Source organism: Gopherus evgoodei, chromosome 6, assembly GCF_007399415.2.
Source record: "Gopherus evgoodei ecotype Sinaloan lineage chromosome 6, rGopEvg1_v1.p, whole genome shotgun sequence".
NCBI lineage: Eukaryota > Metazoa > Chordata > Testudines > Testudinidae > Gopherus > Gopherus evgoodei.
In genome coordinates this window covers 92,312,580-92,334,974 of record NC_044327.1, presented here as the reverse complement: position 1 = coordinate 92,334,974, position 22,395 = coordinate 92,312,580, and the positions used below count along the sequence as shown (strand labels likewise).

General features: G+C 43.7%; 1 protein-coding gene across 1 annotated transcript in view; it reads right to left on the bottom strand.

Moving 5' to 3' along the window:
* THBS4 (thrombospondin 4) overlaps positions 1-22,395 on the bottom strand; it is a 67,147-nt gene that overhangs the window by 7,037 nt on the left and 37,715 nt on the right. The window contains exons 11-19 of the mRNA XM_030566589.1: positions 19,421-19,525; positions 19,065-19,172; positions 9,516-9,675; positions 7,396-7,514; positions 6,574-6,626; positions 2,971-3,164; positions 1,424-1,602; positions 1,022-1,070; positions 715-911 (exon numbers count right to left, since the gene is read on the bottom strand). Of these exons, the coding sequence (XP_030422449.1) occupies positions 715-911; positions 1,022-1,070; positions 1,424-1,602; positions 2,971-3,164; positions 6,574-6,626; positions 7,396-7,514; positions 9,516-9,675; positions 19,065-19,172; positions 19,421-19,525 (1,164 nt within the window). The remainder of the gene's footprint in view (positions 1-714; positions 912-1,021; positions 1,071-1,423; positions 1,603-2,970; positions 3,165-6,573; positions 6,627-7,395; positions 7,515-9,515; positions 9,676-19,064; positions 19,173-19,420; positions 19,526-22,395) is intronic.

Genomic DNA, 22,395 nt, shown 5'->3' with positions numbered 1-22,395 from the left:
ATGGCATAGTTTAGAAAGTGAACAAAGAGAATTTTCCCTTTAAGCGTTAGACCAGGAGCTCTCACTTTTCATAGAGAGATCACATCTTACCAAAGGGCTTGCCTTGTGCACACCTCCCCTCCCCAGACATGAGCTCATGACATCCTTGGGCCAATTATAGCAACTGCTTACAAGGAGAAATAAAAGAATTTAATGTTTGCTGTCTTTTCATTTAGCAGCTAGGAACAAGGAGAAGCCAGCAGCATGTGATCAGAATGTGATCAGGTCTGAGTGTGCCATGGACCACATTTGGGGAAGTTCTGGTTTAGACAAACACACGACCTCTTTGAAATTGTCACTTTAGGCATCACCAGTGAATTGAAGGAGATCTGTGTCCAGGTTTGATTTTAATGTATTTATTCTAATTTAAAAGGCCCATTTCAACTCTAGGTCAACTAATGAAAACTGCCTTATTCATTTTTAATGAGCATTGACTGGCACGCAAATTTTGGTGGATTCAGCTTATCCTCTGCATTTCCATATATTTATTAAAGTGATGCACATACATAAGGTACCACTCTGACATTAAATTAACCTTTCCTTTAGGAAAGAGCTGGTGGTCCCCCAGCAATGGTGTGAGAACAGCATAGGCATTATATGGCCATGTATGCTTGGGTAGTCATTACACAGAGAACGCTGAGCCACCAGATTTGATGATGATACTTAGCTCAATACCTTAAGCTGAATGCCAGGCTCTGCAACAGCTCTGAATGGAGTTGCTTGCCAATAAGTCTGTTCTGTCTGCTTCCACATTACCACATAAAAACTGGAACTGTCTTGGTAACCAAAAATAAAGCCAGCATAGTCATCATCTGTCACCGTGTTCACATGAAAGGTGCCTTCAAAGTCAACCCCATTGAAAGCTGTGTAACCTAGGAGCAATGGATATACACTATGTTAAGACCAATAGTTGGCAGAAAACTTGACCACATGCCAAAAGCTTTTCTATTGCAAAACATGAGTACAAAAAAGGTGTCCATACCAACTGCGAGGCCAGGATCACTGTTCATGGTCTGTACAATCTCCATACCCTGAGAGGGGAAATTAATTACGTTATTGATGCATGATAAACAATAGGGTGATACTGCAATTACTACAATGAGACATCCCAAAGCAGTACATTGGCCTCATGCTGGCCCTCTGTGCAGCACGGAAGTTCTCCCAGAATGAGCTTTCTGTGTCTGTAATTATTTTAGCCCATGTGTTAGTATGTGTAACTTCAAACTTAGTTGCACACTTTTTCAAAAATACCCTTTCCAAGTATCAGTTGATTTTCATTTCTTTGCTAAAGCATTACAGATTCTGATAAGTTCAGCACAGGTTTTTTATTTTGTTTTGTAATGATTTGTTTCTGGCAGCTAAATGGTGTTGAATATATTTTTACCTGGTTCAGAACCACCCAGTTAGGATCAATCTGAGCATCACCTTCAGGATCCAGAACCACAGTTTGATAAGCCCTGAAATCTGTCAGGGTAATCTCAGCATTCTCAGGGCAAATATCAATTCGATCAATTACTGTGTCCTGGTCAAAATCCGATTCACATATGTCACCAACTCCATCACCTGAATGCATCAATTAAACAAAAGGGGACTTATTTACAATGCAGCTACAGCCACCTTAGTCTTAATCACTGGAACAAACTACTGAAAGAAGCGGTTGATTCTCCATCTCTAGATGTCTTAAAATCAAGACTGGTTGCCTTTCTGGAAGATATGCTTTAGCCAAACACAAGTTGTTGATCTAAGAGTGGCAAAGAAACCTACACAAAGTGCTTGAAATTTACAGCAAATTTGACATGTGCAACAGGTGTTTTATTAGGATTTAACAAACACACCATTAGCTGTACTCTGATCTGACATGGCTAACAGATCAAGCAAAATTCAGAATACAAGTGTATAGCACTTTTGTTGGACTAAAATTAATACCACATAATGACACACAAAATAATGGTTTTTTTGCCACCTTTAAGCAAAGATTTGAAAGCAGAATTCCACACTGAGTTCTCAAATGACCAAGACACCATTGTTTTTAGAAATATTTTTTAGTTAAGCATAAAAATACAAATATCCAAATTAACAAATAAAGTATATTCTGTGATGCATTCTCCTTGCTTTGTAAATTGTTTAGTTATTTGCTTGTTTGCAAGATTTAGTAAGGTGCAATGGGGACCCTCAATCACTAACGTGAAGTATTGAGATTTTACAGTATTGGCTTGTTTTTAAGATAGTTTTGTATCATTGTTCTGGTGACAACTGAAAAATCTTCCAGGGATATTTTACAAGTTAGTTAGTTTAAGAAAAACAGACAGATAGATGATTTTACTGTTTTGTGCTGAGTCACAGGGATCCTAATGTGAGTCTGTCTTTCATATCTGAATAAATTTGGTGAATTCACATTGTTCATGAAAGTGAGAGCCAAGGGCCAAATTCTAATTCTGCTAGCACCACTATGCCATTTCAGCAGCATGAAGGGCATTAGGTGCCCCCTGAGGGAATTCCTCAATGGTAGGGGCATGCTGGGGCAAGAAGGCGGGTGTCAAAGGTGTGACGGCAGCAGCTCACAGGCAGCCAAGGAAGGCTTCTGTAAGTCAGAGCGGTCCCTGGGCTGCCCAGACCCCAGAGTAGCCTACAATCTGGGATGTCCCAAGATGGCTTAAAGCCTCGCCCCACCCCAGCTGTGCCTCCTTGAGAGATGCAGCACAGAATCTGGCCCAGAGTATGGGATAGAGCCATTGGCTGCTGCTACTCGTAATATGTATCAGTCCTGACTTGTAAGTAACAGGGCTCTCTCCTGTATAAAAGAGAAATCAGCCTTTAGATTTTGGACAACAGGGGCCTATGTGAACTTGGTTCCCCTTGGTGAGAATATGCTGCCTTACAGTAAGTGTACTGCATGTTCACTGACTGCATAGGTGGGTAGAACAGACTTACTGTTGTCATCTTCCTGTCCTGGGTTGGGAACCAGTCTGCAGTTATCAGGGCCCGGGGGCATGAGGTCTGGAATCCCATCATTATCATCATCATCGTCACACTCATCACCCAGCCCATCCTTATCACTGTCCAGCTGGGAGCTGTTAATGACTGTGGGACAGTTGTCTGTGCTGTCCTGGTGTCCATCTCCATCACTATGAATTCAAACAAAACAATAAACCACACATACACACAAACAATCCTCCCCCTCCCCCACAAAGAATCAGTTCTTGTCCCCAGACTAGAGCCCAAAACCAAGTGATCATGAAATACAAAGCCTTTCATGGTGACAGGTTTCAGAGTGGTAGCTGTGTTACTCTGCAAATCAGCAAAAACAACAAGGAGTCCTCGTAGCACCTTAGAGACTAACAAATTTATTTGGGCATAAGCTTTCATGGGCTAGATCTGATGAAGTGGGTTCTAGCCCACAAAAGCTTATGCCCAAATACATTTGTTAGTCTCTAAGGTGCCACAAGGGCGCCTCATAGTTTTTGATGAAATACAAAGTACAGTTGATGCCATCAGATGGATCCTGATGCCAGCATGTAATGAAAGGAAAACTCTCACCAGGACCATGAAATGGGATATCTGGGACAGTGAAACTTGCTCATAGTTAATCTGGTTATAGTGAAGCTTCAGTTTTTGAATGTGAGGACACTGAGAACAGGAGGTGGTTATCTGCTGGCTTCTCCTTGCCTGGTTTAGCAACACTGCTTTTTGACAAACATTTTGAGGTATCTAAATACAGCACAATTAAAAGTCATGTTGTACCAGTGTGTCCTGGGGTTCCTGACGGACCATGGTACTCAGCACTGACAGGTTTTTTGGGGAAATGTCCATACAGCAGCAGCTCTGCATTGAGGCCCAGCTAAACTGATACAGCTGCATCACTAGTGGTTAGGCTTGGCGAGATTTGATTTTTTTTTTAAATTAATGTTTATTTTTAAGCCTTTTCTAATTTTTAATCCATTTAAATGTACGCTGTTGTGCCAAATTATGGGGAGGAGGCTGCATTCTCCAGGCAAAGCAGAGACCCCCCTACACCTGACCCTGGCAGTGCCCTTGCCTCAGAGGCTCCCTCTTCTTAAAATTAACCCATGTAAATCACAGGGGTTGGGGGAGGAGGGAGAGGGGAAGCAGAGGAACTGCCTTCCAGCCATATCTAAATGGCACCAGTTTCAGCTCAGCTAATGCCCATATCACAACATGAGCTATACAAATGGAGGTGGGACTCTACTAAAGTTCTCAAGCAGCATTTAATCTGACTTTCCTTATCTGTAAATTGCTATTGTTATAGATGGAAATATTTTCTGTGCGTTCGGTGAAATCAAGATTGACCAATCTTTACCAATAAAAATCTAGTCCTTCCAAACCTACTTGTGGCTTCCTGACTGTGGTGTAGTGAAATCACCATAAGATACAATGGCTCCGTCAGACTCCTTCTGAAAACCTTACCTCAGGTGCAGCAACCAATCTGTATAACCCATGCTGGTGAAGCACCTGGGGCTGTGTTATGTAGGGGTAGGAGGTGTTGCAAACTCAAGACATTCCAGCAATGTTTTTTCCCAGTACCTTTTGGCCTAGAGTAGACAGAGCCACAGTGAAGTGCAGTGAGAGTAGGAGTAGTGGCAACGTTTATCAGTGAACAGTCATGATTTGTCTTCACTGCTAAAAAAGGTGACTTTTTGTCTCTGGATAACAAACGTGTGTGAGGTACCCTGAGGTAAAACCACAGTAGAGATAAGGCACTTTAGATTTACCTCAAGGTAAACTAGGTGAGCTCAATCCCAGTTGAGGATGCAGTGCTGTCACTTAGGCCTGGTCTACACCTGACCTAGCTACATTGCTCAGGGCTGTGAAAAATTTCATGCCTTGAGTGCTGTACATGGGCAGTGGGTATCATAGGCTGGGGGAGACTGAGCCTCCCCAAAAAGCCTGGTGTGGCCCCACCCATACTCCACCCCCTGGTCCCCTTCCTGCAGTTCCTGCTCTTCTGTGCCCCTGGCTTGTTGGGACTGGGGGACTGTCTCTGCGACTCCAGGCGGCTGGCGCTGGGGCCACACTGCGCTGCCTGCCTGGTACTCTGGGCACTAGAACGGTGCCATGCGCCAGCCTGGTGCTCTGGGGCTGGGGATGCTTGGGCAGCCTGGAGCTGGGATGGTGGGGGCTGGGGGCCCTGAGGGTGTTTCTCTGTGCTCCTGTGCAGCTGGGGGGGGGCAGAAGGGAGGGGCTGGGGACTAGCCTCCCCCATCGGCCAGTTCACCAACTGCCCGTGGTGCTGTAGTTAACGTGAGCAAACCCCTGGTGTAGATGCAGCTAGGTCAATGGGAGAATGCTTCCCTTGACCTAGTTACTGCCTCTCAGAGAGGTGGATTAACTACACTGACAGAAAAGCCCCTTCTGTGGATGCGGGAAGCATTTACATTACGGTGCTACACCTGCACATCTGCAGTGCTGTACCTATGTCACTGTAGCAGCTGTAGCATAGCTATAACCTGTCTTTACCTCATGGAAAAACTACAGTGCCTTGTCTCCACTGTGTTTTTACCCTATGATAGCTTGTGTAATAGCTACCCCAAGACAGAAAACACACCTTTTTAGTAGTGAAAGCAAAGTCTCATTCTCTTTGCAGTGAAGCTTCACTCCATGATAAAGCTAATCCCCATACATGAAGATAGATGATGATAGGGTAATTTCAAGAAATCCTTATTGCAGACCCGGGCTCAGTGGTTTCCACTGTGCATCCCTAAGGGATTTAATCACTTCCCCTTTTCTCTGCTTTCAGGAGGGGCAAGTAGTAGTTGCCTTTTCCTTGTGGAAAGAGGAGTAAAATATAATCCTGTAATATTGGTTTTGCTGGAGCTGCTCTCATTATGGAGTAAAAGTGAATGCAGCTGGTCTTGTGACAGTTGCTGCCTTTGGGAGAAAAGAAATGGCATTTCATGGATTCCCCAGCACACCCTCAGCTGCCGCTGCTTCGCCTAGTATCTGCAAGGGATAAAGAGACCTTACTACCACTCCTATACTAAAGTGAAAGGGGCATTTTTTCAGGTAGGTCCTTGCCTTTTACAATGAAATTTTGTTATAGTGAACTCTTGTGTGTTTAGTGGGGAAAACTCCTCACCCTAAAATTGTTTGCATGGTTTTGGTTTTGATTTTGATTTGTGTCTATTTGATAATATAAGTTCTGTGTGGAGCTCGCCAGTTTTGCGTCTATGGAATCAGCTATGAATCATATCATGTACCTGTGTTCTATGCCTTTTTTTGGACCTGAACTGATGATATGTGCATGGGAGAAAGTGGAAGGGAGGGGGATGTTTTACCTACTGTAATAGCAACAGTAACTGATGACTATGGCTATGAATGATCGTTATTTCAAAAGATAATTTTATGTAATGAAAACGAAGAATGTTCTTACTGGGCAGGAAGTACTGAAAATAACCTAGGGCTGAACTGAGTCCTGGTGGGAGTGTGGGTGCAACTCTACTGAATTGGGTGGAATTAGACTAGCTTATGCCAGGGCTAAATTTAACTCAGTATTGATATTAGATAGGGGGTACCTACCTGTCTTGGTTAGTGTCACAAGAATCTCCAATCAGGTCATTGTCAATATCTGACTGCAAACAGAAACAGAGGAAGTTGTAGTATTTACTGCTGAGAGAATATTTAAATGACAGTACTATGTTGACAGGATCAGTTCTTTTTATAAAATATATCTTCTGGTTATGTGGGTGATCCAAAAAAGAAAATCTATTTAACAAGGGCAGAAAAACAACCTAGTATTAAATTGAGTGGTACTAGTTTCTGGGGTTTAGTTAAAAAGAAGTTGCCTGAGATACTGAAAATGAATAAACCCTCATTTTCCAGAAGAGATTTCCCTCATATGTAACTTAAAAATAAGCCTACACAGCTGAACAAAATGTTACACAACTGAATAAACAAATGTAGCAGGTCTATTCTGTTTTACTCAGTGCCTGAGTCTGTGGTGATAGGGTTTTTTGTCTGAATAAGAAAATCAGGATTTGACCCTAATGGAAGAAAAAATATATGTAATGAACTTGTACTCCCAATGGAGTCTTCCCACTGACTTTTATAGGATTGGGGTTTGGCCCACCACAGATGGGATATGTTGCAGCATATTGATCAGAGGAGGTGCACACTGAGACATGCATAGTGTGAAAAAGCACCTATCTGTTCCTATTTCCAGTCTCCTTTTCCAAACTCCAGCTTTCAAAGTTTCAGAAGTTTTTTCTACATATTCTTTAACAAAATGGGAGCTGATCTCTTGCAGCTCCAATTGTATCCTGCTACAGTTATTTGGTGCTCACAGTCACTTTTTCACTGAGTGCTTGTCGTATCCTACAGATTTTTCTTCCCTTCACTAACCTGGTTGGGATTGCTGATAGTGGGGCAGCTGTCACAAGCATCACCAACACCGTCGTTATCCCCGTCCTTTTGGTCCCGATTGGGAATCCTTTGACAATTGTCCAAAAGGTTCTTAATACCTGTAAAAATCATCGCTATTAGTCAAAATTATTCCCTAGGTTTCCAAATGTGTGTATTTTCCAAATGCATCTGTTTATGTATTTTCACAGAATACAGCATTGCTGTTCAGCCATCACCAATGCCTGCAGCAGTTCACTTGGGACACAGTGTGTGATTACATCATAAACATTAACAGCAAATCTATTTTTGTTTCTGTGTTAATCAAGGTTAGGAGCATCTCACGAAAGACATTGCCTTGCATTCCATTTTCCTGCACACCTCACTGTGTTCTGTCCCCATACCGCATAGTTTGTATCATGTGACATTTCATCCCTATTATTATATTTAAGGTGACTTGATTTTCTCCCAAGCCCCACGCAGCAATGAGAATAAAATCTTGCATGACAGGGATCTCTTGGGCATTCAGGCAGGAGGCAGTTAGTTGTGCTAGGATGTAGTTGGACCCGTGGATTATTGTGAAGAGGTTTGGGGTGTTTTGCTGTTAGTATTGATAGTCCATTAAAATGTTCAACAGCCTTTTAATTATATGAATTATTGTGGCATTTAACTGTTACCCGGTGCCTGGAGCTTAGGGTGGAGCAAACCCCCCAGTATTTACATACAATGGTTGCAACTAGGAGCTGCTTGCAGAGATGGAATGTGTAATCTCTGACCAAACTCACATGAGAAGATGTGTTTGATGTCATCCCCAAATTTGCTGCATTTTAGTCTAAGGCTTGGTTACACTTGCAAGTTAGAGTGCATTAAATCATCTCTGGGTGCCATAACTTCTGAGGGGTCCACACCGGCAAGGCACTTAGAGTGCCCGGACCCTGCAGCTGGAGCGCTCCTGGTAATCCAGCTCTACAAGAAGCATAGATCTTGCTGCACCCTGGCTGGAGTGCCGGGGTGTCAGTGTGGATGACGTGTTGCATTACTGTGCTGTGATTGGCCTTCACAAACATTCCATAATCCCCTGAAGTCATGTGGACACTGGTCATTTTTTAGAACTTGGCTGCAGGCATGTGGAGATCCCCTTTCAAAGCTCTGTTTCAACAGCCAGCATGCTTATCTGCTCCCAGACAAAGCAAACCATTACTGTGGAATCCTGTTGCTGCAGAGGCGTGTGTGTGTGTGTGTGTGTGTGTGTGTGTGTGTGTGTGTGTGTGTGTGTGTGTGTGTGTGTGTGTGTGAGAGAGAGAGAGAGAGAGAGAGAGAGAAGCGGGGGGTGGGGGCTGATGTCAGGGGTTTTCGCCTTCCTGCTGCCGCTGTCTGAACTTACAAGACAGCACACTGACACACTCTTTGCCCACCAAAACACACTGTCTCTCCCTCCACATACACACAACACACTTCATCCCCTCCATCTGAAGTGTGTACAGTGTGAACACTTGGCAGCACCTTCCCTGCTGTGGTCTCTGAGGGCTGGTTTAACTCCCAGTGCTCTACATCTACAAGTGTAGTCATGCCCTGAGTTGCTGCTGCTGTTGGAATTCATAATTCTCACACTCTGCAGTATTATAGATTAGTTAGAACTATTCTTGCAACACACTTTGTGTCCTTTACTGCAGCCATGCCAACTGCAAGGAGGGAAACAGTCAAAATTGCTGGGTTTTACACAGTATTGCTGGGTTACCTCATCACTGCTGGAAACTAGAACTAAAGTATTCAGTCTTAGAGATGCCTAATAGCTGGTGACAAATATCCTTTCTAAGGCTATATCTACACTACAGGACACACACAAATACTAGGTATGTCATTCAGAGATGTGAATAAACCACCCACCGAGCGACAAGTTACACCGACATGAGCACTGGACAGCATTATGTTTGCGGAAAACTGCTGCTTGCAGGGGCTGGAGTAGTTAAGCCAAGGGCCTGTCTGTTTAGAGCAGCTACATCAGAGAGTTTACAGTGGTGCAGCTTGTGCAGCCATGCCACTGTGAACACTCTAGTGTAGCTGTGCCATAACACGCAGCACATGCTGGGTGATTTTAAAGAATTAAGTGAAGATTTATCAACCATCTCCATCCATGTCGTCATCACAGGTGTCTCCTTTCCCATCACCATCTGTGTCCCTCTGGTCATTATTCAAGACTGTGCGACAGTTGTCACAAGCATCTCCAAAAATATCTTGATCACTGTTCCTCTGGTTAAGGTTTGGCACCAATACACAGTTATCCTAAAAGGGAGACAAACAAAAATTCCCTTCTGTTGGGATTATTTGACTCCAGTAAGAATGTAACTCTCATTATACACTGTAAACCGCTTTTGCAGATGGAAATATATTATTGTAAATACGCTTGGCATTCTATGTGGTCAATAATATCAGGACCAGATTCACTGGTCCTATACCAACTTCCACGTTTTATATACATTGTGTGTGGATGAGAGGTAATTACTGTCCAGTGTGCAGTACGGGTTTGTTCATAACAGTCATTTTTGGTTGTCATTTCACATGGGTCCATTTAAACAGTCTGCCTTGATATGCCAGTTCTCTTATTTAGTGTGTTCTATTTCAGGGTCTGCATTTCAGGATGCACGCTGCATCAATCCATTAGGACAGTGGCTTTCAACCTGTGGTCTGTGGACCCGTGGGGGTCTTCAGATTGCCTAAGATTTCAAAAGGAGTTTGCAGCTTCATTTGAAATTTTTTAGGAGTCCACAAATGAAAAAAAGGTTGAAAAATACTGCATTAGGAGAAAAGCCAGCTCCCCCTACTGGTATATCCTCAAACCAAGACTCTGCTTGGCAATTTGACTTTTTCACCCAGAAGAGCGTGAATTCCAGATTTAACATGTTTTCTAATTTGGTATTAATTCCGCAAGGGGGGACATTGACAAGGAGGCAGCACTTTCCTCTTCTGTGCGTCCCTGCTGAACACCTGGGTTCTCATCCCCTCTTGGACAGGACAATAAGGCCCTACGTTAATTTACAGTATCAGCTGTGTATTATTGTTAGTGCAGGTTCAGGACTGTGAAGGTGCCAAAGCAATTCCACAGTTAGCACTGCATTAGGATTTTTATTTAAAGCAAGAATTACATTTTTTGTTGTGATGTTGCACTCCATATGACTATATTCACACTCATTAGCATATTTTCATAAAATATAACTGGAATATGCTTAACGCAAAAGGTCTCTTGTAAGGTATCCTTACAAAGCTTATAATCTACTGAGTGCGGTCATCCAATTTGTATAAATGTATCATTCTTGTATCTGAAACTAGAAATATGAAATATAACTGAGGTCCTATTGTAATTATGCAAAGTGTGGGCCATTAATGGTGATTTAGAATCTTGATGGGAGCCATCAACTAGGACAATTGACTGTAGATGGCTCTGTTTAGTTGCAAGGCGTCCTGTGAGTCAGGCTGGGAAGAATGAAGGCTTGGGGTCTCACAGGACATGTGACCATGTCACCTGGTACTGGAATCCATCTTAAACCTGGTGCTTTTCCATTTAGAAGGAGGGGTGGGGAACCAGAGACAAAAGATTCCTGCCTTGTGCAAAAGATATACAAATGTGTGGAACAGAACAAATTGGGTTGCAGTCATGAGAAATCCCCTAGCTGCCACCTGAGCTGGAACAAGGACTGTGCCAAGGGACAGGATTGGGCCCAGACTAGAAAGGAGTCTAGTAGTCTGTGAAAGAAGTTTATTGGAACATCTGAGGGTCAGATTTCATCTGTAATCAGTTTCTTACTGTATTAGGCTTAGACTTGCGTGATTTTGTCTTATTTTGCTTGGTAATTTACTTTATCTGTTATTACTTGAAACCACTTAAATCCTAATTTTTTATATTTAATAAAATCCCTTTTAATTATTAATTAACCCAGAGCAAGTAATTAATACCTGGGGGAGCAAACAGCTGTGCATATCTCTCTATCAGTATTATAGAGGGCAAACAATTTATGCGTTTACCCTGTAAGCTTTACACAGAGTAAAATGGATTTATCTGGGGTTTGGACCCCATTGGGAACTGGGTATCTGGGTGATGGAGACAGAAGCACTTCTTAAGCTGTTTTCAGTTAAGCCTGTAGCTTCTGGGGGACATGGTTCAGACCTGGGTCTGTGTTTGCAGCAGGCTAGCATGTCTGGCTCAACAAGACAGGGTACTGAAGTCCAGAGCTCCCAGAGAAAACGGGCTCAGAGGTAATCTCAGCACATCGGGTGGCAGTCCCAAGAGGGTTTTTGTGACCCAACCCATCACATTTATTATGCACAGTGAATTGTCCCAAACTGACAGCACTTACTCTCTGAGAACCTCGCCTGATTCAAAGCACTTTGAAATCACTGGAAAGGCCCCCTTTAACTGCTGTCAGCTTTGGACCAGGCCCTGAATAGAGACTGAATTCTCACGCCAAACTATTCATTATTTGAGTTACAATAACTCATAAATGGGCTTCTAAATTCTTTTCTGGGGATGAGACTAACTTTATTGTCACTCCCTCTAACAAATAAGCTCCTAGGTGTTTTTGAGATTTTAAAATTGTTTTGCTATAACAAAATCTGAGACATGGGCTACTTGCATTGTTAATTTTTAATTTAATTAACATTGTTAATATATCTGCCTATGATGATGGGGTGTCAACCCCACACAGGACTGGAAGGGGTTAAGGTGGCCAGGTAGGCCTATTAACTCCACAGGCTGCACCTGGAGAAAGAGCCAGGGAGTTGATTGCAAGCAGGTTCAGCTGTGCAGTAACAGGCAGGGCCTATAAAGCCAGGAAGTTGGCACTGGACAGGGACTGCTGCTGGCAATGGGGTTGCCAGGTGTCCGGTTTTTAACTGGAATGCCTGGTCAAAAAGGGGCCTGGTGGTTCTGGTCAGCGTCGCTGACGGGGCTGTTAAAAGTCCCATTGGTGGTGCTGCCTGGCTAAGGCAGGCTAGTCCCTACCTGTCCTAGCACCACCTGGAATAGAGGGCAGGTTGGGGTTCCCTACCCACCACTGGGGAAATGGCACTGGTGGGGCAGTGAACTGAAAGTGCTGGGATCACTGGGAGTGACAGAGACTTGGAAGGCCTATACCCTGAAGTTGGGAATGCTGCGTGACCTGGACAGAGGGCTGACTCATGAAGAGGATCCTGCAGCTCCTGAAGCAAGATAGGGGTTGCAGACCAGAGAGAAAGATGGAGTGACAGTGTACAACCGTGGGAAGCGGTGTTGACCTTGTGAGCTAATCCACAGAGCAGCCAGGAAGAGGCACCAGACAAGTGGTGAATGGTGGATTCTGTGAAACTGCTATTGGATGGATGGATGCTACAGAATCTAAGCTTTAATTTAAATAAAAACAAGAGTGCCTAGCTCTCATGGTTGTTCAAGAAACCCTTGAAAAAATGAACATGTAAATAAATGCAGAGTTGTCTTCAATATGTGGACAGCCTGTAACAATAGTTCTGGGAGGTGAGACCTGCCCAATTGATGAAAATGGAACGTTTATATGTCTGAAACATAGAAGTGAAAATTTCAATGTCAACATTAACTATTTCACTGCTGAGACAAGGTGCGTGAGGCAATATCTTTTTTTTTGACCATCTTCTGTTGGTGAGAGAGAGAAGCTTTCAAGCTACACAGAGCTCTTCTTCAGGTCTGGGAAAAATACTCAGTGTCAGAGCTAAGAACAGGATGGAGCAGATTGTTTAGCATAAGTAGTTAACACGTATTCTAAGGTATAGTCATAGCACAAAAAGTGGGGCTAGTGCAGGGGTAGGCAAACTTTTTTTGGCTTGAGGGCAGCATTGGGTTTCGGAAATTGTATGGAGGGCAGGTTGGGGAGGAGGTTGTGGCCCAGCTCCCACCTCCATCTGCCCCCACCCCCGGACTCCTGCCCCATCCAACCCCCCAGGCCGTTTCCTGATGCCACCCCACTCTCTGCCCCCGCCGCCTCCAACCCCTCCTCTCATTCCTGATGGGCCCCCTGAGACCTCTGCCCCATGCAACCACTCCTTCTGTCTTCTGACTGTCCTGGGAACCTCTGCTCCTGACTGCCACCCACCGGCCCATCCAACCCCCCTCGTCTCATTCCTGACTGCCCCCCCGGACCCCTTGCCCCATCCACCATCCCTTCTTCCTGTCCCCTGACTGCTCCCCGCCAGCCCATCCAACCCCCCCTCCTTCCTGACTGCCCTGACCCCTATCCACACACCTCCAAACTCCCCTGCCCTCTATCCAACCCCCCTGCTCCCTGCTCCCTTACCGTGCTGCCTGGAGCACCAGTGCCTGGCTGCACTACAGCCGCGCCGCCCGGCTGGAGCCAGCCACGCCATCACCAGCGCGCAGCACAAAACACTGGGTCAGGCCAGGCTCTGCAGCTGTGCTGCCCCAGAAGCTTGCAGCCCCACCGTCCAGAGCATTGCACTGGCAGCAGTGCGAGCTGAGGCTGTGGGGGAGGGGGAACAGCAGGGGAGGAGCCAGGGGCTAGCCTCCAGGGCCAGGAGCTCAGGGGCCAGGCAGGAGGGTCCTGCAGGCCGGATGTGGCCCGCGGGCCGTAGTTTGCCCACCTCTGGGCTAGTGGATTTGTAATAAGCCATAAATCCAATGATTTTTTGTGTCTAGCAAAGTTTTCATGAATTTAAGATCCCAGGCTTGTCTTTTGAAAGTGTTGTGCAGGTTCCTTCGTGTATCTTGGGAAGCATGTTAAAGGTCACTGGGGTAGTTCGTGGGAGTGAGTTTGTAGAGTTTCTCTTGGAATTGTTTGGGGAAGGATTGATTATATCCTTAGTTCCTGGGTAAATTGTGGTGTGGGGTCTTCTCTGAGTTCTCTGTAGCAGTGGTTCTGAAAGCTGGTCCACCGCTTGTTCAGGGAAAGCCCCTGGTGGGCCGGGCCGGTTTGTTACCTGCCACGTCCGCAGTTTGCCTGCTCCAGGCCAGTGGGGGCAGTGGAAGCAGCAGCCAGCACATCCCTCGGTCCGCGCTGCTTCCCAGACGCCCCAACTGTCCTGGAGTTGGCAAACCGCGGCCAGTGGAGCCATGATCAGCCGAACCTCTGGACCCAGCAGGTAAACAAACCAGCCCGGCCCACCAGGGGCTTTTCCTGAACAAGTGGTGGACCAGCTTTCAGAACCACTGCTCTATAGTACATGGTGTCAGAGAGTTGTCGGTTGGTCTGACCTTTTATTTAGCTGTGACACTCTGAGTACCCTTCCCAGACCTGAAGAAGAGCTCTGTGAAAGTTTGAAAGCTTGTCTCTCTCACCAATTGAAGTTGGTCCAGTAAAAGATATTACCTCACCCATCTTGTCTCTCTAACATCCTGGTACCAACCACTGCTATCCCAATACTGCAAACAACAATGGAAGAGATTTAGTTACATGGTCTCACAGTATTTTTTCCACTGGAAATTTGTCATTAAATTATTATTATAATTTTAATGACGTTAACTTACTAGTAATGTAGCATCACAAAAATGAGGAGATTAGTTAAATAGAAATTAAAGGGTACAGTTCCAAAAGTGAAATCTCTGCAAGCTGCATGGAAACTTTTTCAAGACACCATTAACAGAGGCTCATCTTAAATGTATACCCCAAATTAAAAAACATAGTAAGAGAACCAAAAAAAAACTCACCGTGGCTAAACAACAAAGTAAAAGAAGCAGTGAGAGGTAAAAAGGCTATCCTTTAAAAAGTGGAAGTTAAATTCTAGTGATCGAAACTAGAAAGGAGCATAAACACTAGCCAAATGAAGTATAAAATACAATTAGGAAGGCCAAAAGAATTGAGGAACAGTTAGCCAAAGGCTCAAAAAGTAATAGTAAATTTTTTTAAGTACATCAGAAGCCAGGAAGCCTGCTAAACCACCAGTGGGGCCACTGGATGACCAAGATACTAAGGAGCACTCAAGAATGACAAGGCTATTGTAGAGAAACTAAATGAATTCTTTGCATTGGTCTTCATGGCTGAAGATATGAGGGAGATTCCCAAACCTGAGCCATCTTTTTAGGTGACAGATCTGAGGAACCAAGCAAAGAATCCCTGTGGCACCTTATAGACTAACAGACATTTTTGGAGAATGAGCTTTCGTGGGTGAATACCCACTTCGTCAGATTGCATGTACTGGAAATCTTCCAGGGGCAGGTATTATATGCAAGCAAGCTAGAGATACGAGGTTAGCTCAATCAGGGAGGATGAGGCCCTGTTCTAGCAGTTGAGGTGTGAAAACCAGGGAAGAGAAACTGGTTTTGTAGGTTGGCAAGCCATTCACAGTCTTTGTTTAATCCTGAGCTGATGGTGTCAAATTTGCAGATGAATGAAGCTCACAGTTTCTCTTTGAAGTTGGTCCTGAAGCTTTTTGCTGCAGGATGGCCACCCTAAGTCTGCTTATAGTGTGGCCAGGGAGGTTGAACGTGTTCTCCTACAGGTTTCTGTATATTGCCATTCCTAATATCGATTTGTGTCCATTTATCCTTTTCCGTTAGAGACTGTCCAGTTTTGGCCGATGTACATAGCAGAAGGGCATTGCTGGCATATGATGGGTATATATTACATTGGTGGATGAGCAGGTGAATGAACCGGTGATGGTGTGTGATGATCTGGTTTAGGTCCTGTGATGGTGTTGCTGGCGTAGATATGTGGGCAGAGCTGGCATCGAGGTTGTTGCGTGGATTGGTTCCTGAGCTAGAGTTACTATGGGCGGTGTTGCAGTTACTGGTGAGAATATGTTTCAGGTTGGCAGGTTGTCTTGGGCGAGGACTGGCCTGCCACCCAAGGCCTGTGAAAGTGTGGGATCATTGTCCAGGATGGGTTGTAGATCCCTGATGATGCGTTTGGAGGGGTTTTAGCTGGAGACGGTATGTGATGGCTAGTGGAGTCCTGTTGGTTCTTTCTTGGGTTTGTCTTGCAGTAGGAGGCTTCTGGGTACACGTCTGGCTCTGTTGATCTGTTTCCTATTTCCTTGTTCAGGTATTGTGGTTTTTGAGGAATGCTGGTGGAGATTTTTGTAGGTGTTGGTCTCTGTCTGAAGGGGTTGAGAGCAGATGCAGTTGTACCTCAGTGCTTGGCTGTAGACAATGGATTCGCTGTGATGTGCCCGGATGGAAGCTGGAGGCATGAAGGTAGGCATACCGGTCGGCAGGTTTTCGGGTATGGGTGGTGTTATGTGACCATCATTTATTTGCACCGTGGTGTCTAGGAAGTGGACCTCCATGTAGATTGGTCCAGGCTGAGGTTGATGGTGGGGGTAGAAGCTGTTTGAAATCATGGTGGAATTTTTCCAGAGTCTCCTTCCCATGGGTCCAGATGATGAAGATGTAATCAATGTAGCGTAGGTAGAGAAGGGGTGTGAGTGGATGAGACCTGAGGAAGTGTTGTTCCAGGCGGCCATAAAAATATGGCATATTGTGGGGCCATGTGGGTGCCCCTAGCGGTGCCACTGATCTGGAGTATATATATTGTCACAAATTTGAAATAGTTGTGTGTGAGGGTAAAGGCAGAGCTCAGCAGCCAGTTTGTGCTGTGGCATCATCAGGGCTACTATTCCTGACAGCTTGTATTCCATCTGTGTGTGGGTGTTTGTGTAGAGAGCCTCTACAATCCATGGCAACTAGAATGGTGTTTTCTGGAAAGGTCACCAATGCATTGTAGTTTCCTCAGAAAATCTGAGATCTGAGGAACTGTCCCAGATTGAGGTATCATTAGAGCAGGTTGTGGAACAAATTGATAAATTAAACAGCAATAAGTCACCAGAACCAGATGGTATTCACCCAAGAGTTCTGAAGGAACTCAAATGTGAAATTGCAGAACTACTAACTGAAGTCTGTAACTTATCATTTAAATCAGCTTCTGTACCAAATGACTGGAGGATAGCTAATGTGACGCCAATTTTTAAAATGGGCTCCAGAGGTGATCCCAGCAATTACAGGCCTGTAAGCCTGACTTCAGTAACAGGCAAAAGGTTGAAACTATAATAAACAATAATATTGTCAGACATATAGATGAACATAATTTGTTGAAGAGTCAACAAGGTTTTAGTAAAGGGAAATCATGCCTCACCAATCTACTAGAATTCTTTAAGGGGAGTCAACAAGCATGTAGAACAAGAGGATCCAGTGGATATAGTGTACTTAGATTTTCAGAAAGTCTTTGACAAGGTCCCTCACCAAAGGCTTTTATGCAAAGTAAGCTGCCATGGGATAAGAGGGAAGGTGTCTCTCATGGATTGGTAACTGGTTAAAAGATAAGGAAACAAATAATAGGTATAAATGGTCAGTTTTTAGAATGGAGAGAGGTAAATAGCGGTGTCCCATAGCTGTCTGTTCTGGGACCAGTCCTATTCAACATATTCATAAATGATCTGGAAAAAGAGGTAGACAGTGCAATGGCAAAATTTTCAGATGATACAAGATTACTAAAAACAGTTAAGACCTAGGCAGACTGCAAAGAGCTACAAAAGGATCTCTCAAAATTGGGTGATTGGGCAACAAAATGATGGATGAAATGTAATGTTGATAAATGCAAAATAATGCACATTAGAAAGCATAATCCCAAATATACATATAAAACGATGGGGTCTAAATTAGCTATTAAAGAGATCTTGGCATCATTGTGGATAGTTCTCTGAAAACAACCACTCAATGTGCAGTGGCAGCCAAAAAATGAACAGAATGCTGGGAATAATTAAGAAAGGGATAGATAATAGGACAAACTATCATGTTGACCTCTATATAATCCATGGTACACCCACATCTTGAATACTGGTGCCAGATGTGGTTGCCTCATCTCAAAAAAGATATCTTGGAATTGGAAAAGGTTTAGAAAAGGACAACAAAATGTTAAGTAGTATGGAATGGGCTTCGGATGAGAAGAGAGATAATAAGACTGGGACTTTTCAGCTTGGAAAAGAGATGGCTAAGGGGAGATATGAATGAGGTCTAGTAAAATCATGACTGTTGTGGAAAAGTAATAAGGAAGTGTTTTACTACTTCTCATAAAACAAAACTAAAGGTGACCAAATGAAATTAATAGGCAGCAGGTTTAAAACAAATAAAGGAAGTATTTCTTCAACAACGCACAGTCAACTATGGAACTCCTTGCCAGAAGATGTTGTGAAGGCCAAGACCATACAGGGTTCAAAAAAGAGCTAGATAAATTAATGGAGGATAGTCCATCAATGCTATTAGCCAGGATGGGCAGGAATGGTGTCCCCAGCCTTGTTTGCCAGAAGCTGGGAATGAGCAACAGGGGATGGGTCACTTGATGATTATCTGTTCTGTTCATTCCCTCTGGGGCACCTGGCACTGGCTACTGTTGGAAGACAGGATACTGGGCTAGATAGACCTTTGGCCTGACCAAGCAGGGCCATTCTTATGTTCTTATTGGTAGGTTAGAGTTAAGGTTGTTTGTCACAGTGTGATTTTTTTCAGGTCTTTGACGTGAGCATCGTATAAATAGAAATGAGTGCATTAGAGAAGGTGCTAGTGAGTAAAAGAGAAGGTGGCTAAATGTAGTGAGGGCAGTGAGACATGCCTAGGAAAATGGTACTGTATTAACTTTAGAACGTCCCACCTTGCTCCAACTTCATTCCATCCTATCTGCACAAGATCCCAAACCTGAACCAAGTTCTATGTCTGTGTATAGTACCTCTTCATTAGGAATTCCATCTCCATCTGCATCCTCATCACAGGCATCTCCAAGTCCATCGCCATCTGCATCTTCTTGTCCTGAGTTTGGAACAAATCTGCAGTTGTCCTAAGCAAAAAATAAATCCAAGAAATATGACCAACATTCCACAACATTACTTGAAATCTCTCTCCTGAGGGCTGGCTGACTTTTTTTTTTTTTACTATTAACCTGAAAAGTTTCTTAATAAAATATATTTTAAACAAAATAAACATAAAAACTTGCAAAAGTGTATTACACTTGGTAGTGTTTCCCCCACTGCCTCTTCATGCCCCCCACTATCACTCCCCTGGGTGATTAAAAAGAATGTCTCCTACCTTTCTGCAGCTATCAGCAGAGCATTGGAGTTTTTCATCAGGATAGCCATCAATATCTATGTCCTTTCCACAGATATAACCATCACCAGCCCAACCAATGCCACACTACAAATGAAAACACTATTATAGAACCACAGAAAGACTGAAGGTTCCACTTTGCAAACATGTACAGCAATGCTCAAGATGGGACCCTAGGTCAGTTTCAGAAAGGATCAATATGCAGTGCAGGAGGCACTAACATTTATAATGATATATTCAACCATACATCGCTATCTGTTAAGGTAGGCATCGAGATTTAGCTCTACAATTAAAATGTATCTGCTAATTTTGGATTGCCAGCTTCAGACATGTAGGACCTGATTTTCAGAGGTGCTGATTACCCACAACTCCAAATGACTCCAGTGGGTACTCAGATCCTCAGGGTCTCAAGGTGACCATCCAAAATTAGTGGTTGCTTTTGAAAATGTAGGCATTAGTGATCCGAGGTCAACAGTTTCCCTGAAAGATGATAAAATGCAAGCTCACTGGAAAAAGAGAGCCAAAATATGTAACATATATTCATAGGGCCAGACTTCCAGAAAGAGAAGTCTGAAATTTCTCTGGAATATTTTACACACAATTATTTGCACTAGCAAATTGGGCATTTCTGCATATGAACATTTAAGTATTTAAATTGCAATCAGTTTCTCAAAATACCTAATTTGTGGATACAATTGCTGAGAAACTGCACACTCAAATGTTGTGGATAAAATTGCATGTGGACTTCAGACCTTTACTGACTGTCCTCAGCACCAATATCTAGAATCTCTGTTACAGACATTTGAAGTATCACAGTTTTTTCTTTGAAATAAATATACTTAAAACTGAGATGCACCTACAGGGCCAGAGAGTGAGGACAGCAGAATCAACATCAGGAAAAATGTCTGATTTAGCTTCAGACCTCAGAAGAAAATTGCAGAACATATGTGGTATTCATATGCAGGATCAGTCCCTTGCTTCCAGGGTGATGAGTTGGATGATCTGCAAAGATTGAGGTTTGGCAAGGGAGCACCTCTGGTCACACTCTACCAGGGCTAGCTTCCTCATGCTGCCCTACCAATGCATTTCAATTTTGGTTTAGAGTTGCTACCTCCAAGGATAGAAAGGGCAGTAAAGTCTATATATGTACTGTGTCCTTGGCCTCTCTACTGAGAGTGCCATAAAGCAAACCCGATAAATATTAGCTGTCATGGTGTTTTGGGGGTGTTGAAACATATCCATAGAGAATTAGACTAAAACCAGCAGGTTATTTCACAGAGAGAAGTGAAAAATGCTGTATCTCATTGGTAGATTTGTGATCTCTGTAGACACAGAACTTATAAACTCTTGCTACCCAAAGGGGCTCTGAAATATTGCAGTATTCTAGAGACCCGGCCCACAGAGCAGACATCTTTAAAGACACGGAATTGAGCTCTGCTGCAGTGAATCTCCAGCCACCTGATTCCTTCTACTACATCTCTTTAAACAAAGACAAATAGATTTAGAATGAAAACGTTCAACATAACAGGGAATAGTCTTTTGGCATTTCAGATTACTTTAACCAATATCAAATTTAAATGACTCCTTCACTACCGAATGCTTGCATACAAAAATAGAAATACTACTAGGTAAATAGATCTGCCCAACCCTTTCATTACAACAGTAGAGAAAAAAAAACCTCATAATCCCTTAAATATACCATAGAGACGAACAATACAGATCTTTATTTAATGCAGTAGGCATCAGTTGTGATGTTTTCATCCTTTTAGACACAGTGGGGGAACTGCTGTTCCTGGTGTATGAATTCCTTGTTATTAGTCTTCCTTGTGGCAAAATAAATGAACTTCATTTGAGATTCTGCCTGTACAAAGGCTACACTGTTAGGACTATTGTATTTAAGGTTCCATCTACACTAAAACTTCTGATTGAGTTTGTACCCCTTTAGTGGCACAGTTTGTGCCCACACGTTGCATGACTAATAACTACAGCAACTAGCTATGTGTCACCCTTGCCAGAGATCTGATCTGACATGTTCAATCTTCAAGTAATCTGGTCAGAATACTATCATCTCATTATGTAGACAGGAGCCCATAACCACACTTAAATACCAGAAAATTTTCTTCACGGCTCACTGGACAGCAGGACATGGCCAGAGATCTGCAGAAAAGGATCTAGGGGTTACAGTGGACAAGACGCTGGATATGAGTCAACAGTGTGCCCTTGTTGCCAAGAAGGCTAATGGCATTTTGGGCTGTATAAGTAGGGGCATTGCCAGCAGATCAAGGGACGTGATCATTCCCCTCTATTCGACATTGGTGAGGCCTCTTCTGGAGTACTGGGTCCAGTTTTGGCCCCACACTACAAGAAGGATGTGGAAAAATTGGAAAGAGTCCAGCGGAGGGCAACATAAATGATTAGGGGGATGGAGCACATGACTTATGAGGAAAGGCTGAGGGAACTGGGATTGTTTAGTCTGCAGAAGAGAAGAATGAGGGGGGATTTGATGCCTGCTTCCAACTACCTGAAAGGGGGGTTCCAAAGAGGATGGATCTAGACTGTTCTCAGTAGTACCTGATGACAGAACATGGAGTAATGGTCTCAAGTTGCAGTGGGGCAGGTTTAGGTTGGATATTAGGAAAAACTTTTTCACGAGGAGAGTGGTGAAGCACTGGAATGGGTTACTTAGGGAGGTGGTGGAATCTCCTTCCTTAGAGGTTTTTAAGGTCAGGCTTGACAAAGCCCTGGCTGGGATGAATTAGTTGGGAATTGGTCCTGCTTTGAGCAGGGGGTTGGACTAGATGACCTCCTGAGGTCCCTTCCAACCCTGATGTTCTATGATTCACATGATGCTGATGCTTGCTCTGTGCGCATTGATATTTGGCACACTGTGCCACTGCTATCTGACCTGCTATCCTGTACGGTCTCAGCAGAAAAAGGCTTCCCAGAATTCAATCATA